At 50.8% G+C, this 24,390-nt stretch overlaps 1 protein-coding gene across 1 annotated transcript; it reads left to right on the top strand.

The window, feature by feature from the left end:
* Window positions 1-15,877: 15,877 nt before the first annotated feature.
* HOXB13 (homeobox B13) lies at window positions 15,878-17,547 on the top strand. The gene is made up of 2 exons (XM_086626323.1): window positions 15,878-16,496; window positions 17,291-17,547. The coding sequence occupies exons 1-2, from the start codon at window positions 15,878-15,880 to the stop codon at window positions 17,545-17,547; spliced, it is 876 nt and encodes a 291-aa protein (XP_086482449.1).
* The last annotated feature ends 6,843 nt before the right edge of the window (window positions 17,548-24,390 follow it).

Genomic DNA, 24,390 nt, shown 5'->3' with positions numbered 1-24,390 from the left:
AAATAACTACGTTGATGTGGTATAGCAGAGTCTCACTTCTCAGGCTCATGAAGAGGGAAGGAAGAGGGTGGAAGAGGCCGAGAAGAGGAACACCAACTGTGATCTTGTGAGTCTGGGGGTTTGGCAGGGCTCGTTGTTTATATTGCTCCACTGAGAGTCATTCATTTTGCACTTAACCCTGTTAAGAGAGCACTCAGCTGCTCACAGATATGCCCTTCCTCGGCCTAGTTTTCATCTGATGAGAGGCAAAAAGACCTCGTGTGTCTGACAAATTGCTTTGCTGAATAAGCCGATTTATTTTTCAAGCTCAATTTCAGAAAATGTGCATTTTTTTACTACATACTAACAAAATTGTAGGTAAGGAGGCATTGTCCCTGTCCAAAGCACTCACAACATCTGCCTTGATGAAAGAAGAATTTGATGCTATTACTTCATGTTTCCTCTACCAGCAACGGGACAAATATAATCCAGTGCCTCATTCTGCCTGATCTTCACCCTTGTGGCCAGAGCCTGCTGCTGCTGATTGTGCCAGTTTGGTGCTCAGCACTCATACTTTGAACTTCTCCCGTGGAATTATGTTAGAAAAATGCTGTTGTTTTGTTGTGATTTGTAACAAAAGCCCTTTCCAGATCTGCTGCAGAGTTACAGACACTGTTCAATTGTTTTAGTTCGAAGTGGGCAGTCACTGAGGGACGGTGGGCAACGAGCAGCTGACTGAGCAAGAGATGAAAACCTCTGTCCCAGCAGAACAGCAACGTGAAATAAAATTAAAAGGTAACCAGTGTCTCATCCTCACTCTTTTTTTACCTCATTTTTTAACAGTCGCCGATTTTGTACTGTAGACTGAGCTGACGCTCTGCATTTCACCAACCTCAGCAGTGTTGCACCAAGAATGAGTTTAGTCCCTACCATCAATCTGATTTTGAATCAGCTCCTGGTACAAGCTATTTAGCCTTGTGAGACAGATGTGTCTGCGTTAAGGAAGGTAATTCCAATGCAGGACATCAATAAAATATTAATCTTGTCATATATTTTAATAGGAGTTTTGGTAGAAATTAAGCTACCTCCCTCTGCGGAAGGCAGAGGGATTTCTGAGTTGAAAGGAGATCTGCTGGCAGGTGGAGGGAGGAATTTCACTTTTTTCCGAGACCTTCCAAATACAGGAAGAATATTTGAGTATAAAGGAGGAGGGAGAAGCACTCAGTGTAATAACTAGAGGTTGAGGGGCAGCAATCAAGGCAGTTAGTATCTCTTTGATCCTTCAGTTCTGGAACCAAAGGTACGTGAAGAAATGAAGCGTGGCATATTAGAAACATTGTACGAAGCATCACTAATGGATTGGGAAAAGACGGTTATGACAACAGTATTGTGGATAGGGAAACTGAGGCACCAAGCTTGTTGCTAATTGGCAGAGATGATCATCTGTGTCACTGGACCTCTCTGGAACTTTCTATGTGACCCACAGAGTGAGGAAGAGAGCCAAATCTCGTTCTCTCCAATGTGGAGTAGATCATTTTGATAGCTTCAGCCTGGTTTTGGTTCCTGCTCCAGCTGTTAATGGCATAGGCTCGGATCCGATAGCAAAGATAACCCTCAGGGTCTTCAGCTCTTACTGACTCTTGGACAAAGCGTGGCATCCCATAACATTCATTTCTACAGCCTTGTTCTGGCCATCTCATAGTTGATAGTGAAACTTCATGGTGCTGTCGGATATATTCAGGCCATCAGTCACTTCTTTTACCTTTTAATTCTGGAAAAGTCCATTCCATTGAGCTATTCTTTCCCTAAGTCATCTATTTCAATAGCAGAATCCCAATAAAAGAGGTTCTGTGTCTGCAAAAGGAAGTTCCTGAGCTGTGCAGTTCTTCATTGTCTTGTGTCACCATGGAAAAAGGATACAGAACTAATTATTTCCTATTTTGGTTTCATAGTGATATCAGTTTAGGTATTAAAATGGCCAAACTAGTAAACGTAGTCAGGAAGCAGCGAATCAAAGCAGCTGGTTTCAGAAGAACTGGATTTTTTCAAGTTCTTCAGTGTGCTGTGTGCAGCCCTGATTGGTGAGTTACACAGGATGGGATAACCTCGGGAGCAAGTGCACTGGGAATGCACTTTTTATTTAATGGCTTGAATGGCAGCTGACCATTTCTGACTTCTACGTAATTGCTAAATACTTAAAATTCTGTCCCAAGCTGTTAAAAAAGTTTAGTCCTTTGAAAGCCTCTAACACATAACCCCATAGATTGTTAATACTCCTGAAAAATCAGATTAATCCAATTAAGTGCCTAAGTGAGAGTTAGTCTCCTTTAAAAATCTGATCAAAAGAGACTGTAGCAACTGCACCTTTTTGTTTGATGAAAACCAGCCAAGCTCATATTACCAAAAAAAAAAAAAAAAAAAGCCACTGTCCGCGTGGTCTGGCTGCAAAGCACGTTTTCAATAAGTTTATGCTCTAACAAGCTGTATCAGTTTCATCTCAGTAGATCTGATGGTTATTGAACAGTGTTCAATGTTCTGGAGGGTGCCAGGCACATAATTGTTTTTACAACACTGTAAAATGAATCAGACTGAAATTAGTGTCGCTCAGCAGAATCACTTTCCTTCCCTCTAAATTACTTAATCTGAGGGTTAATCAAAAAGAAAATGAAGTTTTGACACTGCCCTTCAGCTAAGGGCAAGCACAGGTTCAGTCGTCTTCCTTTGGCTGGGAAAAAATGTTTTACGATATCGGCACTTTACGCGTGCCACTTCCCTCGGCTCGTCCCGGGGGCAGGCAGGGGGGTGGTGACTTTTTAGCGCTGCCCACGCAGAAGTCAAGTTGGCAGAGGAAGGAAGGAGATGCCGTTTTTTCCTTCTAACTCCTGTGGAATGGGAGCTGGCGAAGAGGAGTTACAGGAAAGCTGGAAAAAGGAGTATTTTGCAGGGAAGGTCCTCAGAATAGGCTGGCAGCTTCGTGTTACAGAGCACAAAGACATTCTCAGCCCATCTTTGGTGCCACTTGAGCTCAGATATGCCACTGTGTACAAACACCAACCGTCATCTCCTTGATTTCTCGGGTATAAATTGGCTCCTTGCTGAGATGAACCAAACCTGCTTTCTTCTGCCCACTTTGAATTGTGTATTTTGGAAGCAATTCCAATAAATGTCTCTGCCTTGAAGGCTTTCAGCTCTCATTGTATGTGACTATTTGCTTCGTTCTGATCACTCGCTGTAGCAGGTTTATTATTTTTCACTCCATCATATTTTGTATGCACGCAGGTTTCGGTGGCATTTATTAGTAGTATGTTTTTAGAACAACGTCTGGCTGATGAGTTATATCAATAACAGCTGGGCAAAGTAAGATGATCATGAGCTATAATTATTATACACAGCAATACTGTCAACTAAAGCCTCTGAGAAATTATCTAGGCTAGAGGATATCTCTAGTTTCAATAGTGCATAATCCCTTTGCAACAATACAATTATGCAAAATGAGATTAAAGGGTTTATCTGCATGTGAAAATTGCATCAGTTTCCTTTCATATTGCTCTTCGGCTGGTGTAGATAATATTCGTCCTCTGATAGCTTCATTTCAAGAGCTAGTGATACAACGGGCCTCAGCTTCCATTTTTCCTGCTTCCCCAAAAAAAGATGGTATGTCAGGGGCATTTTGATCCTTTCAGGTTGAGTTCAGAGAGCCCCTTCTTAGACAACTGGGCTGCTAAGGCTGAGCTGCTGGCAGTCAGTCCTTCTCCATCCTACAAATGACCAGCGGTTCATTCCATTTTAGTACAGTCCTGGCATGTATCAGAAACAGTGTGGCCAGCAGGAGCAGGGAGGTGATTGTCCCCCTATACTCAGCACTGGTGAGGCCACACCTGGACTACTGGGTCCAGTTTTGGGCCCCTCACTTCAAGAAGGACGTTGAGGTGCTGGAGCGGGTTCAGAAAAGAGCAACAAAACTAGTGAAGGGTTTAGAGAACTTGTCCTATGAGGAGCGGCTGAGGGAGCTGGGACTGGTCAGTCTGGAGGAGAGGAGGCTCAGGGGGGACCTTATTGCTCTCTACAAGTACCTGAAAGGGAGTTGTAGGGAGATGGGGGTCTGTCTCTTCTCCCACGTTAGAAATGACAGGATGAGAGGGAATGGCCTCAAGTTACGCCAGGGGAAATTTAGGTCAGATATCAGGAAAAATTTCTTTCCAGAGAGGGTTGTGAGGTATTGGAACAGGCTGCCAGGGAGGTGGTGGAGTCCCCATCCCTGGAGGTGTTGAAAAACCGTGTGGATTTGGTGTTGAGGAACATGGTTTAGGGACCCTGACAGTGCAGGGGGAATGGTTGGACTCGATGATCTTGAGGGGCTCTTCCAACCAGATGATTCTGTGATAACCATGAGCTGTTGCAGCCCAGCACAAGCAATGTGGATAACCTCCCGCAGGATTAGGGCAGGACTCTCAGGATATACCCATGTAACAAACAGAAATGTCAGTGTAGCAGCAGAAGACATGCCCACCCTGGCTTTAGTACGAGTAACAACAGGGGCAAAACCAGAATAACAGAGGCTTAACACAGCTCAGGAGCCAAAACATTTGCTCAGCATCTTGCAGGGGCCCGTAATTCCAGCTACCAGCCTGTGTAGGAAGGCGCAAGCCTCCGCTCGTGTGCGTGGAGGAGCTGTGCTGCTCCCAAGGCACATCCCCTTCGTTGGGAACATGTGATTGGGATTTAATTAGTTCCAGTGCATATGGAGACGGCTTCTTTCATTACCACATATATCTGAAGATTTATATTCTAGCAGAGACACGGAGGGATGTAGCTTGTGGAGTGCTCTGACTCCTTTCCGCTGAAACTATTCTAGATTTCCTTCCCCACAACAGAGCCAGAAGAGGCATTGTGTCCAAAATCCCTGGGTCATTATACCCAAAAAGCATAGGGATCGGGGGGAACCGATGCAGATTTTTTTATAAGATCCAAGATAAAACTCCTCTACCTTTAGAAAGGATACCAGCTGTTATGGTCTGAGAAAAACGTCTTCTCTACAAGCAGTAAAAAAGAGGGAGCTCAAGCGAAGAGATGATTACAGTTACCCAGCCATGAGGAAACAATATTTACTTCTTGATGTCTTTTCTTAAGCAACAACTGATAGTGTTCCTGACACGTGTTCAGTAACGAATGGAAAATATGAAGCCACGGATGGCGATGTCACACACCCTGCTTGTAACAGTTGGGGCCCGGGTGCAGAAAAACATGATCACATCAAGTCACACGGGTGGTAACGTTGCTCGCAACCACCAAGGACCAGCAAGCAGCATTTATTGGTCCTGGCATTCATAAAAATGATCCGGCACTGCCTTATGTCTCGCGGTACGTGACTAGTCAGCAGGAAAAGTTGTACATAATGACAGTGGAAAGGTGACATTAATTGTGAACCATCTGTCAGACGAGTGTTTCTTTGGAAGTGCTCTGGTGTGATGTGCACACTACGCAAGGAGGGAGAGCCCAGATCTGCCTCTCCCTCTGGTGGATATGACATGGTGTGGGCAGAGGTATCAAGAAGTCGAGATTATCTTGGCGATGGGAAGAGAATGACTAGCCAGACACAGTCTCCTGCCATGTGGGTGTCCAAGTGCGTGTGCACAATCCACCTCTTTTGCTGTAAAGAATCTGATCTGGATGATGTTGCTCTCTACAATTACCTGAAAGGGAGTTGCAGGGAGATGGGGGTTGGTCTCTTCTCCCATGTTAGGAATGGCAGAATGAGAGGGAATGGCCTCAAGTTACACCAGGAGAAATTTAGGTTGGATATCAGGAAAAATTTCTTTCCAGAGAGGGTTGTGAAGTATTGGAACAGGCTGCCCAGGGAGGTGGTGGAGTCCTCATCCCTGGAGGTGTTGAAAAACCGTGTGGATTTGGTGTTGAGGATCATGGTTTAGGGACCCTGACAGTGCAGGGGGAACGGTTGGACTCAATCTTGAGGGTCTCTTCCACCCAAATGATTCTATGATCCTATGATTCTATGATACTATGATTCTATGACATTTGTCAAAGGCGGTGACTGAGAAGGTTTTTTGAAGGGCTTTCTAGGGTGGCAGTGAATCACTCTGGTATTGTGAATCTTTTCTTCCCTCTATTGTGCTTTAGAAATCAGAGTTATTCCCCAACTGCATTGATCAGCAGCAAGGATTGGGCTAAAATGAGAAGCAAGAACGTAGTTTGAGGCCACGAAAATGTTCAAGACTGGTTCTCCGGGGAGGCTGTGAGATGTCACTGGGGGAGGAGGGGAGCAGCTCGGGTGTATGGTGTGTGCTTGGGGCCCAGTATGTCAAACCTGCGGCTCCTTCAGAAATGCTGGCGCTGCGCCTTTCAACATCGAGACTTTTAGGAATACCATGTAAACTGAAAAAAAAACAAGAATTCTGAAAATGGGGAATTTTTGAGTGGAAATCATGATCTGTAGGTGCGTCAACACCTGACACAAAGACGTGGAGAACTGTTTCTGGGTAAGAGAAATGTACCAGTCAGTGGGAACGAGGGCAAATCACTTAGTGCAGACAGAAATAAATGGTAGAAAAAATGTCTAGTTTACTTACAGCTTTCCTACCACCATGCACGTGTGGTTTGTTTTTTATTAATGATTATGCTGTAATCTGTTTCATTTTTTACATCCCGATTGTTTGATAATTAAGCAAGAAAATTGATTTTCCTTGCCGGAGGACAGGAAGCCGTAGACATCGCCTGGAAATTGAGATGTGAAAAGGTACAAATCGGGTGGTGAAAGGTTGCTGAAAGATGCATTATTCCATCGCCATTAATTTTTCATGAGGATGCGAATGATCCGATAGGGAAAGTTTCCAGTTTTGCCCACCAGACCGAAGGGTTTGTCCCCTGTTCACAGCCGGGATCTCAAGGACCCGCGCACCCCACAGGATAAATTTGCTGGAAAGAAGCAAAGGGGAAGAAAATGAAACCGAAATAAACCACAATTTACCCGTGGAGGTGGTCCCAGCTGAATGATTCACAAACAAACCTCTCCTGAAATTACTGACTCTTTGGCACCTTTTGGGGCACCTTGGGGGGCACCTTCAGTTTTGGCTCATTTTTAATAATCCGGATAATTAACGGAAAACAAAGCAGTTACCTTGGCGGGTGGGAACTCGATGTTTTTGTCAGCCCACGAGGGAGGAGAGAAACTGGTTCTCAGCGGGCAGGGGCAGCCCAGTCCCTGCTCCCAGCACACCTTCCCTCGCGGTGAAGGGCTTGGAGGGGGGCGAGTGCACCCCCCAAAGCCCGGCGGGGGTTGCCAGGCGCCCGGGGGAGCCTCAACGTCGGTGGGAGCAAAACGGGAAAGGAAAAACCATCCGTTTTCCCAAGACGGCTAAAAAAAAACAGGTAAAGCTGGAATATTACAGAGAGGGAGGACGGGAAAACCCCTCGCATTCGGGGGGAATTCGGGTAATTCGAGAAACACAGGGACTTTGCGGGGGAAAAAAAAAAAGTTTAAGAAAAAATCTTAAATTTTGTAACTATTTGCAACTTTCTCAGTGTTTTGTTGTAGGAGTTTTGGGGTGGGTTTTTTTGGTTGGGTTTGGGTTTTCTTTTTTTCGTTTTGGCGCGCACTAATAAAGGAAGGGAAGGAATGGGAAGAAACTTTTCCTATCCGTGAATGAACTGCTCCAGAAAAAATGCGTATTTGCGGCTTTAGTAAGGCGGTTTCTGCGCTGCCCTGGCGGCGTCTCTCCGCTCGCTGCTTTGTATATTCAGGTATCAAATAAAAAACACCGTCGGAGTGATATTTTGTTCATGATCGTCATTATTCTAATACATATAATGCGTTAATATTCTAATATTTATCAATAGAATGGTTACTGTAGCAATATTAACGCTATTAATTTAGTGATTGATCCTCGTATTTATTCGTACGCCTATAATCCATGGATAAATGCACTTCGGTTACACGAACCTCCCAGCGAAGCAAGATATCGACTCCTGATTGTAATCGGAGGGGTTTAACTATTAAAACTCCACAGCCCAGAGTGGGAGGCAGTGGCTTTCCCCCATAGGAAACTCCGTGCTTTGCTCCCTGTCCCGAGCCCCGGGAAAACCAGCAAGTGCAGGGAGAGGAAAGCGGGGTGGGGAAGGGGATCGGCGGGTCTCTGGGCCGGTGTGAGTCGATCCCGGCCAAAAAAAAAAAAAAAAAAAAGGGATTTTGACCGATACACGGTCAAAAAAAATGGTATTCGGTAAGAAAAGAAAAAAAAAAAAAAATCTGTGGAGATTCGGCCATGCCGACTGGTTTGAAGCACAACTCGCCTGAGGTGTTACCCTGCACTGCAGCAGCGAAGGGAAAACATGAGGAATTTCCTGGATTTTTTAGGAAAAACGAGTGAAAGAGGCTCGGGGCATCGTGTTCCTGGTGGCGTGAGATCTGAGCCGTGCAACGTTCTGGCTGCTCTGCCACGGTCCTTATTTCCCAGAAGGGCGTTAAGAGCAGCGAATATTAAACCCTTTATCCCGCTCGGAAGCGATGGAGACGGGAATTCCTGCGCCTCGGCCGGCTCGGAGCCAGCGGCTGCATTTATTTAGCCGAAACGTGTAACCGGGCCAGCTGCCTTTTTCTTTAACTTTTCTTTAACTTTTCAGAGGTGGTTTCCTCAGCCCTAAAGCGGTTATTTCTGCACCGACAATTGCAGCTTCTGCCGTCCCGACCCGAGCTCCTGGTCCAGCTCCCCCCGGGGGATGCTGGGGGGATTTGGAACCATTTCTGAGCGCAAACGGCCCGAGAAATCCCCGCTCACCCCCCAAAACCAGCGGGGTTGGGGAGAGAAGCCCCAGTCCTCCCTCCTGGGGTGGAAAGGAGGGGAGGAAAAGTCACTGCGAACGCCGGACTCGGGTAAGGTGGTCTCCCTGTATTTTGCCCTTTGGAAAATGATGGAATTATGTTTGTGCAAAGCAGCACACAAAGCATCCGACCCCGTCCTTCTCGTAAACCAGCCATCCCGCCGCTGTATTCACGCGTGGAATTTGGTGTAGCCTGGCGCTTCTCGTAACCAAACAATTCACTCGCCCATCGGCTCGCACTTGGCGTTTTCTCCACCGTCCTGGCAAGCGGCGTTTGGGTGTTTCATTGATTCATTTATTCCCCAAAATGAATCCATTCGCCATCAGCCGGCCAGTCCTAACAGCCGGGAACGTGCCACGGGGAGGCTGTGAATTCAGCGTTGAAAATGCCAGGAAATACCTAGATTTGGAGATCGGCTTCCATTTAAGCCTAAAAAGCTGTTTATGTCCTCCGAGCTTCGGAGCCCCCGCAGCCCCCCGAGCCCCGGCTGCAGCCCGGGGAGGGAGGAGGGAGGCGGCTGCGTGTCTCCCCCCGCCTTCCTCCCCATCCTCCTCCTCCCCGCCGCACCGGGCGGCCTCGGCCGCCGCCCCTGCAATAAGGAAGGGGGCGGGGGGGAGGAAAGGGTGACCTTTGAAACCCCCCTCCCCGCTCCCCGCCCCGGGCACCCGCCCAGGCCCGGCGGGGACCCAGGCGCCCTGCGGGAAGGGCCCGGCGCTCAGGGCCGCCCCGGGGAGGGTGCAGAGTCTTGGGGCACCCGCCGGGCTCCCTGCCCTCCCCGGCCCGCCCGTGGTCCCTGCGCAGAGGTTCAAGGTGCGAGCGGCGGAGAGCGGTGGGGAGCCGAGCGGGGATGCTGCGGGGGCTTCGCTGCCCGCCCCGTCTGATTTACCTTTACACCGGCTTTACACCTCCCCGGCGGGGGGAGCGGGGAAGGTGAAGGGAACCGGGACAGTGCCAGGGAAGAGGAGCTCTGCGGACCCAGTTTGGCCTCAGAGTGTTTCCAGCGACGCACATCTCGCATTGTGCTCTCAGTCCTTCCCTATTGCCCTTCCCACCTCAAGCTGGGACCTCAGACTGGATCCAAGGGCTGAGGGGTGACAGGAAGGAGACCCTGCTCCCAACCCTTGAATTAGGGAATAAGTAGAAATGTGTAAAAATGCATTCAATCCCACCAGGACAGGGATGTCTCTCCCTGTCCCCCACATGCTGCAGCCCAGGGCACACTGGAGCTCTAGGCCAGTTCAGGCATGATGCTCAGCGCCTTTCCATGCTGCATCCATCCATCCTCACTGGGAGTCACCCTATGCCACAGTGCAGTGATCAGGGGGCACAGTAGAGACCTCCCCAGACGTGGCCTGGCAGAGGCACTGGCAATGACAGTGGTGAGGGCAATGCATGGACCGTGTCCCAGCAGTTGTGATCATCTCTTGGTGATCTGTTAATCGCAAAGTCTCCCAACACACTTGCTATGGCCTCTGCTCTGCCTGGGCAATGCTGAGTCCTGTGCCTGTAGGTAACCTCTTTTAGGCATTATTGACCCACCACCAGGCTCAGGAAGGCTGAATGAAGCACTTGGCAACTTTTTGAATACACATGGATCTCTTCCTGCAGTACAGGTGAGAAACATGCAAGATTCAGCTGGAAAACCAGCAATGCTGCACCTTGGACACCTCCATGGGGCATTTCCACAGCGTGGCTGCCCTGGGGAGGTTCAAATCCCCGGTATTTTACCTGCTCTGAAGATCTTAGCCCGAAAGGCCTGGGGAGGTTTTGCCATGAATAGCGGGAGGCAAAATTCCCATTGCAGAGGTCACTGCAGGCCTAGAGACCTCAGTCACTGTCCTGCTGGCCTGGGCATCTCCATGTCCAGCCTGGAGCTGGAGCAGCCATCACTCGTCTTGCTCTGCCTACTGAGCTCACTGAGACTTTCCTGGGCACAGGGCATGAACCATGCCAGGGGCATGAGCTAGGGCCTGGCCCTCAGTGGAGATCTCCGTATCACTGGCTTGGTCCAAAAGACAAAGGTCTCATCTTTGAATTTCTGCCCAAGGGAGAAATTTCTGATCTACCAGAGAGACCAGAAAAGAGAGTAACAACCCACGGAGTGCAGCGGAGTCACGCTGGAGCAGGGGCACAGTTCAGCCTATAGGTTTGCCTACAGGTTGGTGATACGAGGGAATGGGATTCCTCTGGTTCCCACCTCCAGGCTGCCCCATGCCCAGGGTACCACAGCAGTGGCATACCTGTTAGAGGAGAGCTGCTCCTGCCCTGGATGAATACCACCATATTCACCTCCTCAAAGGCACATTTTTGACAATAAGCCTCAAAATCCTCTTGATTTCACCAAACATGTGGCTCACCTCCAGCCCATCCATGTGTGCAGCCAAGCTCTGTCCCCTCGCAGGCTGCCTGCAGGACCCACGCCCGGCTGAAGGCGCCAGCAGTGGAGGGAGCAGCAGGGAAGCACAAAGGATCCCAATGGCTCCTACCAAATGAAACATCAGAAGCAGGGCTTACGTATGAAGTAGCTCCCCTTTTCTCTCGCAACAGCTGAAATAAATCGCTTTTGCTGAGCAGGAACTCGAGGAACACAGAATTAGTCCCCGGTGTGCCTAGCGATGGGCGCGCGCTGCCGGCCTCAGCGCAAATGGGGAAACGTGTTCCGGTGGAAGGGCTGCTCCGGCTGGGCCCGAGGGCTGGGATGCACAGCCACATGCACGATGCACCTATACACACGTATAGGGGTGTGTGGAGGGGGTGTGCAGAGGTGCATATTTTGCCATATTTAAAGGAAGGACATTGGAAGAGCTGGATTGCACGCAGAGCCAACACAAGCAGGGACACCCAGCTGCATTTAAGTGGCTGTTTCCAGGTCGAGGATGTGCAAATGTCTCTATCTGCAGTAGGTAAATAAACCACAAACATATTGATCAGTAAATTTGTATTTTGACTCTCTGCTCCAGGGCAGCAGCATTCGCTTCATAAACGGCACCCAGGCTGCATCCCCTCCGCTTCTCCAGGCTTCTGCTCCGTGGGTAAAAGCCATCATGGACTCCCATCACGTTTGTTCCCCTCCTGGAAGCAGGAGTGGGGTCAGGGTTGGTCCCGTTTGAGGTTTCGGTCTCCCTGGCCAAGGAGCTCGGGCTGGGGGATGTCAGGGCTGGAGGGGAGGATGCGGAAGGTGGGAAGGGGACTCACAGAGGGGCATTTTCTGAGGGAGCAGATGGGTTTGGGGCTGGGACCAGGAGGGCACCGACAGCTGCGGCCTTTGAGGAGCCACTACGGTATTTCATTTTCCATTTTGGTGAACAGGAGGGAGAGACCCACACCGGAGGTTTCAGGCTAGACAGCCCAGGAGCAACACACCAGCGGGATGAGGTGTTTCTCAAAGGGAAACTAAACGACAAGGAAGGAGCCTCCAGTCAAGCCCAGGGAGGGGAGTGGAAACCTGGGAGGTGCAGGGATGGTGAGAACCAGGTTAAACGAAACACCCCGAGTTTGAAACCACCCCACATTCACCCCAAAAAGAGGGAGGGGGAAGGGCGTCAGAAGTGCACTACAGTGATTGTGGCGCCCGGGATTCAGCGTGGAGAGGGGATAAAAAGAGCAAAGAGAAGTCAGGCCACGCTCTCTGTTCCCATGCCAGCTGATTTGTTCAAAGGATCCACGAGAAATGCGCTATAAAGTACAGATTCTGGCCCTCCAGGCATCAGGGAGAGAAATATTCGCACCTACATTCCCCGGGCTTCCGGGGATGCCTGTGGGGTGGGAAAGGAGGGGCCAGCCGCGAACGGAGAAAAAAAAAGAAATAAAAGATCAAAATGTTTGCCTTTATTTGATTTTTTTTCTTCCCAGAAATATTGCCAAAATCAGAAACCAAAGAGCTGGGCTCCCTTCCAGACCCAGAATTCAATTTTCCAACAATTGATTATTTCCAAACGTTAAGTCTTTAAGTAGTTCCAATTTTTTCCCCCCTTCAAACTGCTTTGGGGTTTGGGTTGGTTTTGAGGTTTTTTTTCCCTTGTATTTTGTAATAACGGCCTCAAATTCAATTGCTTAAAAAAAATCACAGATGGCTAAAAGTTATTCCCCAGCTTTTTCAAACTCCAGATGGCATAAATATTAAACGGATCCTATCGAGAATATAATAAAAGGATAGTTGCAATCTAATTAGCGCATTTGATAATTTTAACTCCGATCACAGAGAGTGGAAGTAGTAAAAGAAAACAATATTTTCTTTTAAAATAACCCCATTCCTCTGGCTTTATTTGTGACCTTAAACATTGCACTGAATTTTTCTCCGCAAAATTGCCAAAGAGCGGAAATCTTAATATCCGTTTGGAAGCCGCGTATTTAAACTGTTTCCACGGCAAAAACCTGCTCGCGAATTTCCGAACACGGTAAAAAGATGGACTGAAGGGAAGCGAGATCTTAAAAGCACGAAGTACGCTGCGATTTCAGAAACCGCCAACGCCTCTAAATAAATCAGCCGAAGGGCAGGGTTTTGGGCTGAAAAAGGTGAATTCCTCCCCGGCGCTGGTCCTGCCGGGGCAGAGCCCGCGGGCTGCCGGCCCCACGGCCCGGCCTGCCCGGGGGGTCCTTGGGAAACGGGATAAAATCGAATTTCCAGAAATCGGCGGGTCCGTACCCTGGTTTATCGCGGTGTCCGTGCGCGCTGGGCTGAGCGGGCGCTTCTGCCGGTGGATCCCACTCCTCTTATTTTTTTTTTTTTTTTTCCCCCCGCTTGGATTATAAAAAATAATAATAATAAAAGGAAATAAAGTGACACAAACTACCAGAAAAATCTGCAGCAAGGCGCTCTGTCCGCGGATCCCGCTCCAGCCTCATCCCGGGACATCTCGGGAGCTTCTCCCTCGCAAAGCCGCCGCGGGGGCCGAGCTCTCCCCGCGGCCGCGGGGGCTCGGTGGGGCGGCGGGGCTGGAGCAGCCCCGACGGCCGCAGCCACAGCGAAACCCCGAAGCCAACAGGCTTTTAACTTTCAACTTGGCCTTGACCTCCGGATTTAGCCCGACCTTCCTGGGGAGGAAGCGGGGTGAGACGCGGGGGAGCTGCGGCCCCGTCGGCAAACACTCGCCCGCCCGTCGCGGCCGCCGTGCCCCAGCGCCCCAGTTATGGGCTGGTTGAAAACAAATGGGGAGAGGGCAGGAGCGGGGGGGAACAAAAAGGGCATCAAAGAAGGAGTGCAGTCGTTAAACTACGGAAAGGGAAGAAAGAAGCTTTGAAACGGGAAAAGTGAAGGCTAAAAACACAGGGATTTTTTTATTTTATTTTATTTTTCTCCAGAAAAAGAAAATTATCAGCTTCGGTTAAACTTCGGAATTTTTAGAAGACAGAGAAGGGCCGAGGAGTGAAGGTGCAGCTTCGCGATGTGGTTTATTTCTTTCCCTTGGAGGGAGGACGGGGTGCGGGAGCGGATCTGGCCGAGACAGCCCGGGGCAAAGCCCCTGCAGACGTACGGACCCGGGCGGGGGGGGCGTGGGGAACGACCCTCGCAGGGAAATGGGGTTTTTCCTCGCCTGGGCGAACTTGGCGATCATCACTTTTAACCCTTATTTTCTATCGGCATTTCTGTCCCCTGTCGCGGCTCCTCTGGGCAGATGGATCGTTGCTTCGGTGGCCCAAAAAACGTGGCAGAAGGAGAATTTTTATTGCGATTTGACAGTCAGAAAGCAGAAATCTCTCCACTGCTTTGCAACAAGGAAACAACGCATGAGCTCAAGCTGCCCATGGGGGAATTCTAGCAAAGCTTTCCCTCAGACAAGGCCTTTGGGGGAAAATCAGAGAGAAAAAGGAGTGAGAAACGCGGCTGTGTATGTTTGTACCACGTGTACAGACGACTAAACCCGCATGTACCTGAATAATTTATTAGCACACACACGGGCACAGGCCGCGGTGTATTTACCCCAAAGCTTTCCAGGTCGACGTGATCCCTCATCGCCACGTCCGTCTGTCTTTCTTCCTTCCGCCTGTCTCTCCACCTGTCTGCTGCTCCTGGACCCCGAAGGGGCTCTCGGTATTATTTTCCCACCCCCCTTTTCCAAACTCTTTCGTTTTGGGATGTTTCTTAGCCAGGGTCCGCACTGACCTGCAGACCTGGCCAGGGCCACGTCAGCGCCCTGCGTGCCAATAGCTGTGCAAGCAGACCGGGGTTTTGCCCCTTTGCAGTTATTTTTTCAGGGTGCCGGGGACGCCTGTTCCCCTCTTTCCTTGCTTTTAGGGCCATGCTCTGTTCCTGTCCCCAAGGAAACAGGTTTCAGCAGCCGAAAATTGGGGTGTGCGACCACGTGGGTGGGATAAAACCCCCGAGCAGGGGCAGAGAGTGAGGCCGGGGAGATTCCTGAGGGCTCATCGCTGCCCCAAGATTGCCCGCCGTCCATCACCCCGCTGGGTCGAGGGGGATCCCCGGGTCTCCTCGGGCTGGGCTGGGCTTTTTCCCAGGGCAGAAGCCCCCGGACTTGCGTGGGAAGAAGGCACCACACCGGAAAAAAAAAAAGAAAAAAAGAAAAAAAGGTGGTTTTAATCTGAGCCCGGATTTTTCCACCGAGGCCTGCTCCTCCGCGCCGTTTGTGATCCTCCCTCCCCTTCCCCTCCCACCCCCCGTCTCCCCCATTCCTCCCCCCACCTCTGCTCCCCCCTTTTTTTTTTTTTTTCAGCAAGATGCGGCTGAAGAGGCGCCTCCCGTGTACCCGCCTGTCACGTGCGGGGGGGGTCCCCCTCCTCCTCCCGTTGCAATAAAAGTATTTTCGCAATTTCTGCAGCCAGGGTTTATTGGGGCTGGAGGTTTGGTTTGTTGTTTTTTTTTTCTTCTTTTTTTTTTTTTTTTTTGTGGGGGGTTGGGTTTTTTTTTTCCTCCTTCTCCGTCCTTTTCCCCCCGAGTGGCAGCCAATGAGGCAGCCCCCGGCCGTTGCGTCAGGGCAGCCCGGCGGGGAAAGGCAGCTCTCGGCAGCTCGCAGCCTTTTAAAAAGATCTAGAGACCCCCCTCGGGCAGTGCCCGGGTGCTGCCGAGCAGGCTCTCCCCATGCCCCGGCCCCCGCGCCGCCCGCCATGCAGCCCCCGGAGCCCCGCGGCCCCCCGGGCCTCGAGGGGGCTCCTGGCAGCCGGCGGCTTCGCAGGCGGCCAGGGCAGGGGGCTGCTGCCGCCTCCCCCCCGGCCCTCGGCGGTCCTTCGCCTCCCCCCGGGATGAACCCCGGTTACCCGGCGGAGGGGCCGGCAGAGCCCCCCAAGCCGTGCCCCGCCGCCCCGCCGCCCCCCCCGGCCGCCCCGCCGGGTCCCGCCGCCTCCGCCCCGCTGCCCTACGGATACTTCGGCAGCGGCTACTACTCCTGCCGCGTCGCCCGCAGCGCCCTGAAAGCCGGCCCGGCCCAGGGCCCCTTCCCCGCCGAGAAGTACCTGGACCCCCCCGCGGGCAGCGAGGATTTCCAGAGCCGCCCCGCCGAGTTCGCTTTCTACCCCGGTTACGGGGCCCCTTACCAGCCCGTCGCCGGGTACCTGGACGTGTCGGTAGTACCGGGCCTGGGGGGTCCGGGGGAGGCCCGGCATGAGACTCTGCTGCCCGTGGACGGTTACCATCAGCCGTGGGCTCTGGGCGGCGGCTGGAGCAGCCAGATGTGCTGCCCCAAAGAGCAGGGCCAGGCCGGGTACCTCCTGAAATCCGCCTTTGCAGGTAAAAATCTCTGTGCTGGGGCCGGGAGAGGGCAGGGGGAGTGTGGGGGGTGCATCGTGCGGGGGTGGGTTGGGACCAAGGCTTAAAATAATCTGCTGGGGAGCTGCTCTTGCCGTCCAGTAACACTTGTTGGCGAGCTAGCCCTAATTAGCCAGTGCGTAGGTTTCACAAAGTAATAATTTATATTATCCCTGCCCTTTGCAACTCCTCGCCCTCGAGGGGGGAGGCAGATGGTGGTGATACTATCCGGGTTCGGACGGTGATACTATCTGGGTTCGGACGGTGACACTATCCGGGTTCGGACACGATCCCGCAGCCCGCCAGCAGCGCTCGGAATCGGGCTGCTTTCAAGGGGGGGTAGGGAGTGAGCATGGCCCCCATCGTGCAGGCCCGTGAAAAGGGGGGGGGGGGCCCTCCCCACGCACCCCCACCCACGCCACGCCGGTGGGATCGAGCTCGCCCCCAGCCCGGTTCGGCCGCTCATCGACCGCGCATGAGCTGCGGAGCGAGTACGCGGCTGTTAGCGCAGGTCTCGTCCGCGTCGGAATTTTGCCGATACCTGGATTTCTCCACGAAAAAAAGAAAAAAAAAAATCAGGGAAGAAAAACAATTTTAAAATATTAATGGAGAAAATATAACTGTCTTTAGATATCACCGGTGTCAGGAGGCCGGAGGGAGGAAATGGGGTGGCAGGGAGAAGGGGTGCTGCTTGCAGGGAAAGGTGATGGGAGGTGGGTGCAGGGTGCGTGGGGACCCCCCCGGCCCCGCTCAGCCCGGTCTCTCCCCACGCCCAGACTCCGCCGGGCAGTTGCCCCCCGACGGCTGCTCCTTCCGCCGAGGCCGCAAGAAGAGGGTCCCGTACAGCAAGGGGCAGCTGAAGGAGCTGGAGAAGGAGTACGCCAGCAGCAAGTTCATCACCCGCGACAAGAGGAGGAAGATCTCCGCCGCCACCAACCTCACGGAGCGACAGATCACCATCTGGTTCCAGAACAGGCGCGTGAAAGAGAAAAAAGTCGTCGCCAAAATCAAAAGCAGCAGCAGCACCCCGTGAGGACGCGGCCACCGCAAGCCCCGAAGGGGTCCCCGTCTGCTCCCCTCCCCGGGGTGGGGACCCCGGTACTGTCAGCGGCGGGAGCGAGCGGCGCCCGGGGTGGGCTGAGCCGTCCCCGCCGCCCGGGGCAGCGCAGGGCGCTGGGCATCGCTCCCCGCTGCTGAGACCTCCCCCCCGCAAAGGAGGGCGAGCGAGGAAGATGCCCCATCCCTGCCCGCCTGGCACGCAGAGGACCCTGTACAGTTCGCTCTTGCCACGTCGTGCTCCCTCCGCTTCGATTCGAACCGCATCCTCAGAGCTCTTAAAAAAATAACAAAACAACAACAAAACACCCACACCAGAAACCACGCAACCGCCTAATTGCGTTAATTAACCCCAATATACAACTCCCGGCTCGCCTGCGTGCGGTGGGAGTGGGGCTGTCCGGGTTTGGGGGGGATCTCGGGGAATTTGGTGTTTAGAAACGAGAAGCCGTATTTCTAGCAGAGAAAAAAAAAAACCCAAACCTCCTCAATCACAGGCAGAAGTATTAAAATGCGCGTCTAAGGGAGAATAAATATAGTCCAGGTGTGTTCTATAGAAACACAGGTGAATTTTTCGCGTAAACGCGCGGGTCTGCGTGAATGTACAGTATATACGTCTGACATATATGTACCCGTAGGCACACATTTATGAAGGCACGTTGTTTTTTTTTGTTTTGGTTTGGTTTTTTTTTTTGCGCGGTTATATATAAAATATACATACATGTACGCACATGCACGTATTTAGCCATACGCGTTATTTTACATTTTATCATATATTTGTGTTCGCGTGTTTATATACACCCAGCTACCCAAACGTACGCACGTATACACGCAATATAGCACTGGATGTGTGGATATGAATATATACTCAGATAAAAGTGTACATACACGTGTTTGTAGACGTACATATCGACAATAATATGTATGTTCATGCCTATATTTTGATACAGGTAAACGCAATTCGTATAATTCCATACGCGCTTTCGTTTGTGCTGATATACGTGTCTTTGTACGCACATTTTCCTTCTCCTGCTAACACAGAATTCTAGCGATACGTTTTGTAGCATGTGCTGAGATAATCCCCGTATAATACTACATGATCTTTGTTAATATTAAGAAACGTCGTCATCCTTTTCAACAGAATAAATAGGGTGAAATATACTCGAACACGCGCTTTTCTCTGCTCTTTTCGGGGTGTTTGCAGCTGCAGGGAAGCGCAAACTCCGCGCACACAATTTCTTTGTTTAATATCTCGGTGCTTCAAGGCAGCGGCGCGTCGGCTCGCACAGTCCCCACAGCAGCGTCGCCTTTAAACCTGCCTGTAAACCCCCAAAATCCTCTCAAAAGGTGAATGAACTCCGAACCACCGTTACCACAACCAAAAACGTGCTTTTTTTTTTTCCTGCCTTTTCTTTCTTGTAGAAATTCGAAGCAGTAAACCACGGCGTGCTCTAAAAAAACAGTGATTTTGTTCTTGTTTAATAAGGTATTTATTAAATATTTTAGGCTTGGGCCGGCTCTGGCTTCCAGCAGGTTCCCGGCGGAGTGGAGCAGAGCCAGGCGCCCTCGCCCCTTTTTTTTTTTTTCCCCGTTTTTCCTCTTTTTCCCCAGATATTTTCACCCTGCGCTTTGCAGGAGGTACCGGCCGCACCCCGGGGTGCAACTTTTCCCTGCCTGGGCGGGCGTCACTCGCCCGTGACATCACGCGTGACGCCAGAAGCTCCGGGAGGAGAACGGCCAATGGTGTTCGGGCTGAGGGTTCCCAGCGGTGACGTAAGCCGGGGCAGCAGGGCAGACTCAATAAATCCCGCCTCGTTGCGGGGGGAGCCGTCGGGGCTGCGGGGAGGCTCGACGGCCTCTCTGGTCCGGGAAAAAAAAAAAAAAAAAAAAAAAAAGGCGAAAAAGGGGCAATGCGGACAGTGCGAGCGCAGAAAACGGCGGATCCTGATGTGCGGGCCCAGCGCGGGCGATGGGTGCCCGTAAGTCCCTGTGCTCGCCTATAACGCTCGCCTATAGGTCCCTGTGCTCGCCTATAACGCTCCTCCGGCCTCTGGCAGCGGTGATGGGTCCCCCGGCAGCTGGAGCACTGGCGGCAGCGCTGTCGTGCGGGGACCGGTTACGCTTTGCTCTTCCCAATCCGGATTTTGCTCTGAATTACTAGGCTTTAAACCAATTCGGGTTTGTTTTCTTAATTTTTGGCCCGGAGGGACGATCCAGCCCCTGAGGCTCGGATTTGGAAAGGGATGCGCCTCTTAGAGCTCCCCTCTATGGCACGTTAAGGGTCAATCCTTTTAGTGAGACGTTTCTTTTCCCATCTTTTTTTTTCTGTTCTCAGCTGGGGATCTTTCCCCGATGTCCCCAGACCCGCTCTGGAACGGCTGGAAACTCCCAGATACCTCTAGCCCAATCAGGACCCCCGGCCCAATGGGAAACTGGGCTTAAACTGGGAGACGTGACCCGCCTCCCCCCTGCCGCCCCCATTCCCTGTCCTCCGCTCCATCCGAGGCGGAAAATGCAGATGGGAAGGGGAGGAGGAGAGTCTCGGGGAGAGCTGTAAAACCTTTACACGGCGGCCTCAGAAAGGGCGAGAAAGGCCCGACATCCTCGTAAAACGCCGGGAAGGAGCCGCTGCCGGGGGGCGCCGGGCCAGGTGAAGGCTCCTGCCCCCTCCCTTTGCCATTGAACTTGAAACTCAGAAAACCTGGGGCAGAGCAGCCCCAAAACGTGGGGCAGAGCAGCCCAAAATCTGGGGCAGAATGGCCTGAAACCTGGGGCAGAGCAGCCCCAAAACGTGGGGCAGAGCAGCCCAAAATCTGGGGCAGAATGGCCTGAAACCTGGGGCAGAGCAGCCCCAAAACGTGGGGCAGAGCAGCCCTGGGAGGTCTCGGGTGGGCGGTGGGGTGGGGGGCTCTGGTATGGTTTTAGTAAGAAAATTTCTTTTAAAACAAAGTCATTGGAGAGGCATCTTCATCCACTGGCTGCCGTGCCCCGAGGTGGGGCACACACCACATTGGCATCTCTTCTCTTCTCTTCTCTTCTCTTCTCTTCTCTTCTCTTCTCTTCTCTTCTCTTCTCTTCTCTTCTCTTCTCTTCTCTTCTCTTCTCTTCCTTCTCTTCTCTCTTCTCTTCTCTTCTCTTCTCTTCCTTCGCCTCTTCTCTTCCTCTTCCTCTTCTCTTCGTTCTTGCCTCTTCTCTTCTCTTCGCTTGCTCTTCTCTCTCTTGCTCGTCTCTTCTCTCCCTCCTCTCCTCCTCTCCTCTCCTCTCCTCTCTCTCTCCTCTCCTCTACTCTCCTCGCCTCTCCTCTCCTCTCTCTCCTCTCCTCTCCTCGCCTCTCCTCCTCCTCTCCTCCTCCTCTGCCTCTCCGCTCCTTCGTCCTGCCCTCGTCCTCTCACTCTCCTCTCCTCTCCTCTCTCACTCCCTCTCTCTGCCTCCTCTCCTCTCCTCTCCGCTCTCTCTTCCCATTCCCTCCTTTGCTTTTTCCCCTCAACCAAATTAAAACGTACCCAGGATCCACCTACGAGCACAGGGAAGGCAGAAACAGGCGCAGTGGGAACACCTCTCCCAGCCCTTCCTTCACGCCTCCCCCCTTTTCCCCAGCCTTTGACTCCTTTCTTTTGTTCAAGTTCATGCCCACTGCACAAAGTGTCTGGGCTGCCTTTTTTTTTTTTTCCCCTTCCCCTTTCCCCTTCAAAGGATTTTGTCATTGAACTTGAGCCCACGTTGTAAACATTCTTGGGTCTTACAAGCATCTTGACGGGATGTCATTAACAGGGACCTCAGACTGCTCTCTGTCTTTCCCTGCTTCTCCTTCAGCAGAATCAAAGGTACATTTTTTTACATCCTCACTCCATTAGTTTCCTAATTTGAGTCCAAAAATAAAATACAATGCAAAAGTTTCTCTTCCTCTCTTTTTAAAATTATTATTATTATTATTTCAAGCCCTAAGATGACACAATCTCTTAGTGTGTGTGCTGCTGCTGCACCTCACCATGTAATTTTAGACCTGTAAACAAAACAGGAAAAATGCTCAGTGTAGTTACATCCAATAAATTTAAAATTAAATTCGTTACTCTAAAGCACTGCCAGGGAAATGCCTTTTCGATACATTATAGTGTTACACTCTGTACATAGGCAAAATATGATTAATTTTCCACCGGCATCAATGTTATCTTTGTCTGCTAGATGACTTAATTGCTTTTTCTAAAATTAAAAAAAAAAAAATTAAAAAGATTAAATAGGTTTATTGTTTGCAAGCAGACTTCCCATTGATGGGTCTCGCACCACTCTGGAAGTGCCACTGGGATGAAACGTTCCCTAAACAGCAACCAAAGTGCTTTTTTCTTTGGCGTTTTTGCTCTGATCTACAGAAGTAAGCGTCCAAGTGAGAAATATTTCATTTTTCCTAGCTGAAATTTAATACAGTCGTGGCTTTCTAATGGGTTTCTGTTCATTTACACTCAAAACCATTTCATTCCTACTGCAGAGAACCGTGTGCTGAATGTTAATGGCCACTGTAAGACTGTGAAATACCCGCATTATAGATCCGTGTGCGATTTTCTGTTGCAACCAAAAGACGGAGAAAAGGGGGCTTTTTTTTTCAATTCCTTTCAAGCACCGGTTTTTCGTTATTCTGACGGCTGAAGACTTTTTTTTTTTTTTTTTCTCCCCTTCCCTTAAAGGACGATAAATGAACAATCAGAAACCCGAGGCTGCCCATTTGCATTTCGCCGCATCCCTCAGCCTCCATCACCCCCTTCGGCACCAATTTGCGGGCAAGAAAGTGCAAGAAAGAAGCGATTCCTCCTGCTCGCGATAGGACAGGAGGAGAAACCAGAGCCCGGCGGAGAAATGAGGGGGCAAAGCCCGATTTTTTGGCTCCCGCACTCGTCTGCCCCGTCCGACGCTGTACCCCACTGGGGACGCCGGACCCGACCCCCCGGGACCGGCTGCGGCTCCGAGGGCGGGCTGCAGGAGGAGAGAAAATCACTTTTAAAGTACAATTTTACCTAGAAAAGAGAAAAGCCCTGGCTCCACCCGAGCTTACCTTGCAAGTGTCTCCTGTCCCCTTCAATAATTTGCAGCTCGATACATTTTTTACAGCACTTGCAGGGTTGTTTTTTTTTCCCTAAACACCCAAGGCTAAAAAAAAAAAAAAATTTTTTTTGAGAGTACACCCACTTGCTTTTAATTTTTATGAGTAAGAAAGCCTCTCTGTACGGCCACGGAAAGGGTCCTACCTAAAGAAAAATATGTGGAAATCAAAGTGTTGGTTATTATGAGACTTACAGGAGTTTTTGCACACAGAAGGGAAAGAAAATCCCGGTGGTGACCATCTTCAGTTGCATAAAGCAACAAAAGCAATCGAATTAAAGGATATTTTGCTTTTTAATGCTGTTAATTCCTGACTGGTGCATAGGTACGAGGCTAGCAAGGGTGCTTGGGGCATTGAGAGGCAGGACACTTGGTGTGTGCGATGGCCAGAAGAAACCCAGGTCCCACCTGGGTCACCTTCCAGGGACCATTTATTAGAGTCTTGAAGGGATTCGACGAACCAAAATTCACCTCCAACCCCGCTCGCCCTCACGGAGCCCTGAAACCATCAGGGGCTCACCCCAGGTCTGCGACCTCCGAAACCAGGTCCTGGCAAGAATATCAAAAGCGAAAGGGAGGGAGGTGTGGAAATGTCAGAGATAGACCCAAGCCTGTACAAGGCGAGCTGGTATGGAGCTTATGGCAGCGCTAAGCCACCGAAAATGGAAACTGAGAGCATGGGCTTTCATACCTTATTCCCACTGCAATGCACTGAAATGCTGGAGAGGGCTGGGAATTGGAGAGGTGGAAGCAGAGGCAGGTCTGTGTTTGCACGGATCTGTTTCAGCAGCACTCGACAATTTATTAATAAAAAAATAACCTGGACTCACGGCTTCCTTTCCTCATTAAAGCCTCGGTTTAGCAGGATACTTCAGTGATGCTTTAAGGAGGTGAACGAGACACAGGAGTTTAATCGGGCTGAAAACCAGGCAGTTTCCAAGCACCCTGTGGGACATGGGGCTTCTGAGGTTGTTCTCCAGCCGCAACGGTTGCAGTAGCTGCGGGTGTAAACAACTGAGGGATGGTCACTGCTCACCTGAAAGGCTCTTAGCGGACAAGGGAAAGGAGGAAACAATTCTGGCTTGGAAAATCCCATCAGGAAAAGGCTAGTTGGAAGAAAACTCTTCCGGGGGGGGGGGGGGGGGAAGTCTTTAATCTATTAAAATAGCTGTATACCTTCATCTTGCCCCCCACCCCCGAATTAATGAAGAAATATAAATAAATATATGAAAAGAAATTTGCTTTTGCTTTAGCAGCCGGCTCAGGTACCTGCATACACAGTCACATCCACACACAAAGCTGAGAACACACTTGATAAGGTTTATCAGAAACATAAGTGTTGCATTGGCTTTCCTGGAAAAAAAAAAACACAACCAAACAATGTAGTATTTTCTCACATATTTTGGTTTTTAGCAGTTTACCACATGAAACAGGAGAGGCAGGAAGTGGAATGTACCAGATTATGTTAAATGCCATTTTTCCTGCACTATGTAATGCTGGAAAGCACAGGGGCTCGCTCAGTGTTGGGAGGTCTGGGAGCAACAGCTTCCAGCTTTTGTCCAGGACAGAAGATCTAAATATGCACGGAAAAGCCGGGAGCTGTTTTGAGGTGCAGCTCATTTGGCCTTGCTGGGCACACATGGCCCTGAGGATGAGGATGAGCCGTTCCTTCTTCAGAGATGCCTGACCACAGCACTTCTCCCCGTCTCCCTCTGCAGCTCCTGGGCTT

The sequence above is a fragment of the Tauraco erythrolophus genome, chromosome 25 (genome assembly GCF_009769465.1).
Source record: "Tauraco erythrolophus isolate bTauEry1 chromosome 25, bTauEry1.pri, whole genome shotgun sequence".
NCBI lineage: Eukaryota > Metazoa > Chordata > Aves > Musophagiformes > Musophagidae > Tauraco > Tauraco erythrolophus.
The sequence above is the reverse complement of the archived record's forward strand: the minus strand, read 5'-3'. Positions and strand labels throughout refer to the sequence as shown.

Excerpts from the sequence above, each read along its gene's own strand:
- HOXB13 (XM_086626323.1), top strand. The coding sequence starts at position 15,878 with ATGCAGCCCCCGGAGCCCCGCGGCCCCCCGGGCCTCGAGGGGGCTCCT. Across the intron at positions 16,497-17,290 it reads CCTGAAATCCGCCTTTGCAG|ACTCCGCCGGGCAGTTGCCC; the intron begins GTAAAAATCTCT and ends CCCCACGCCCAG.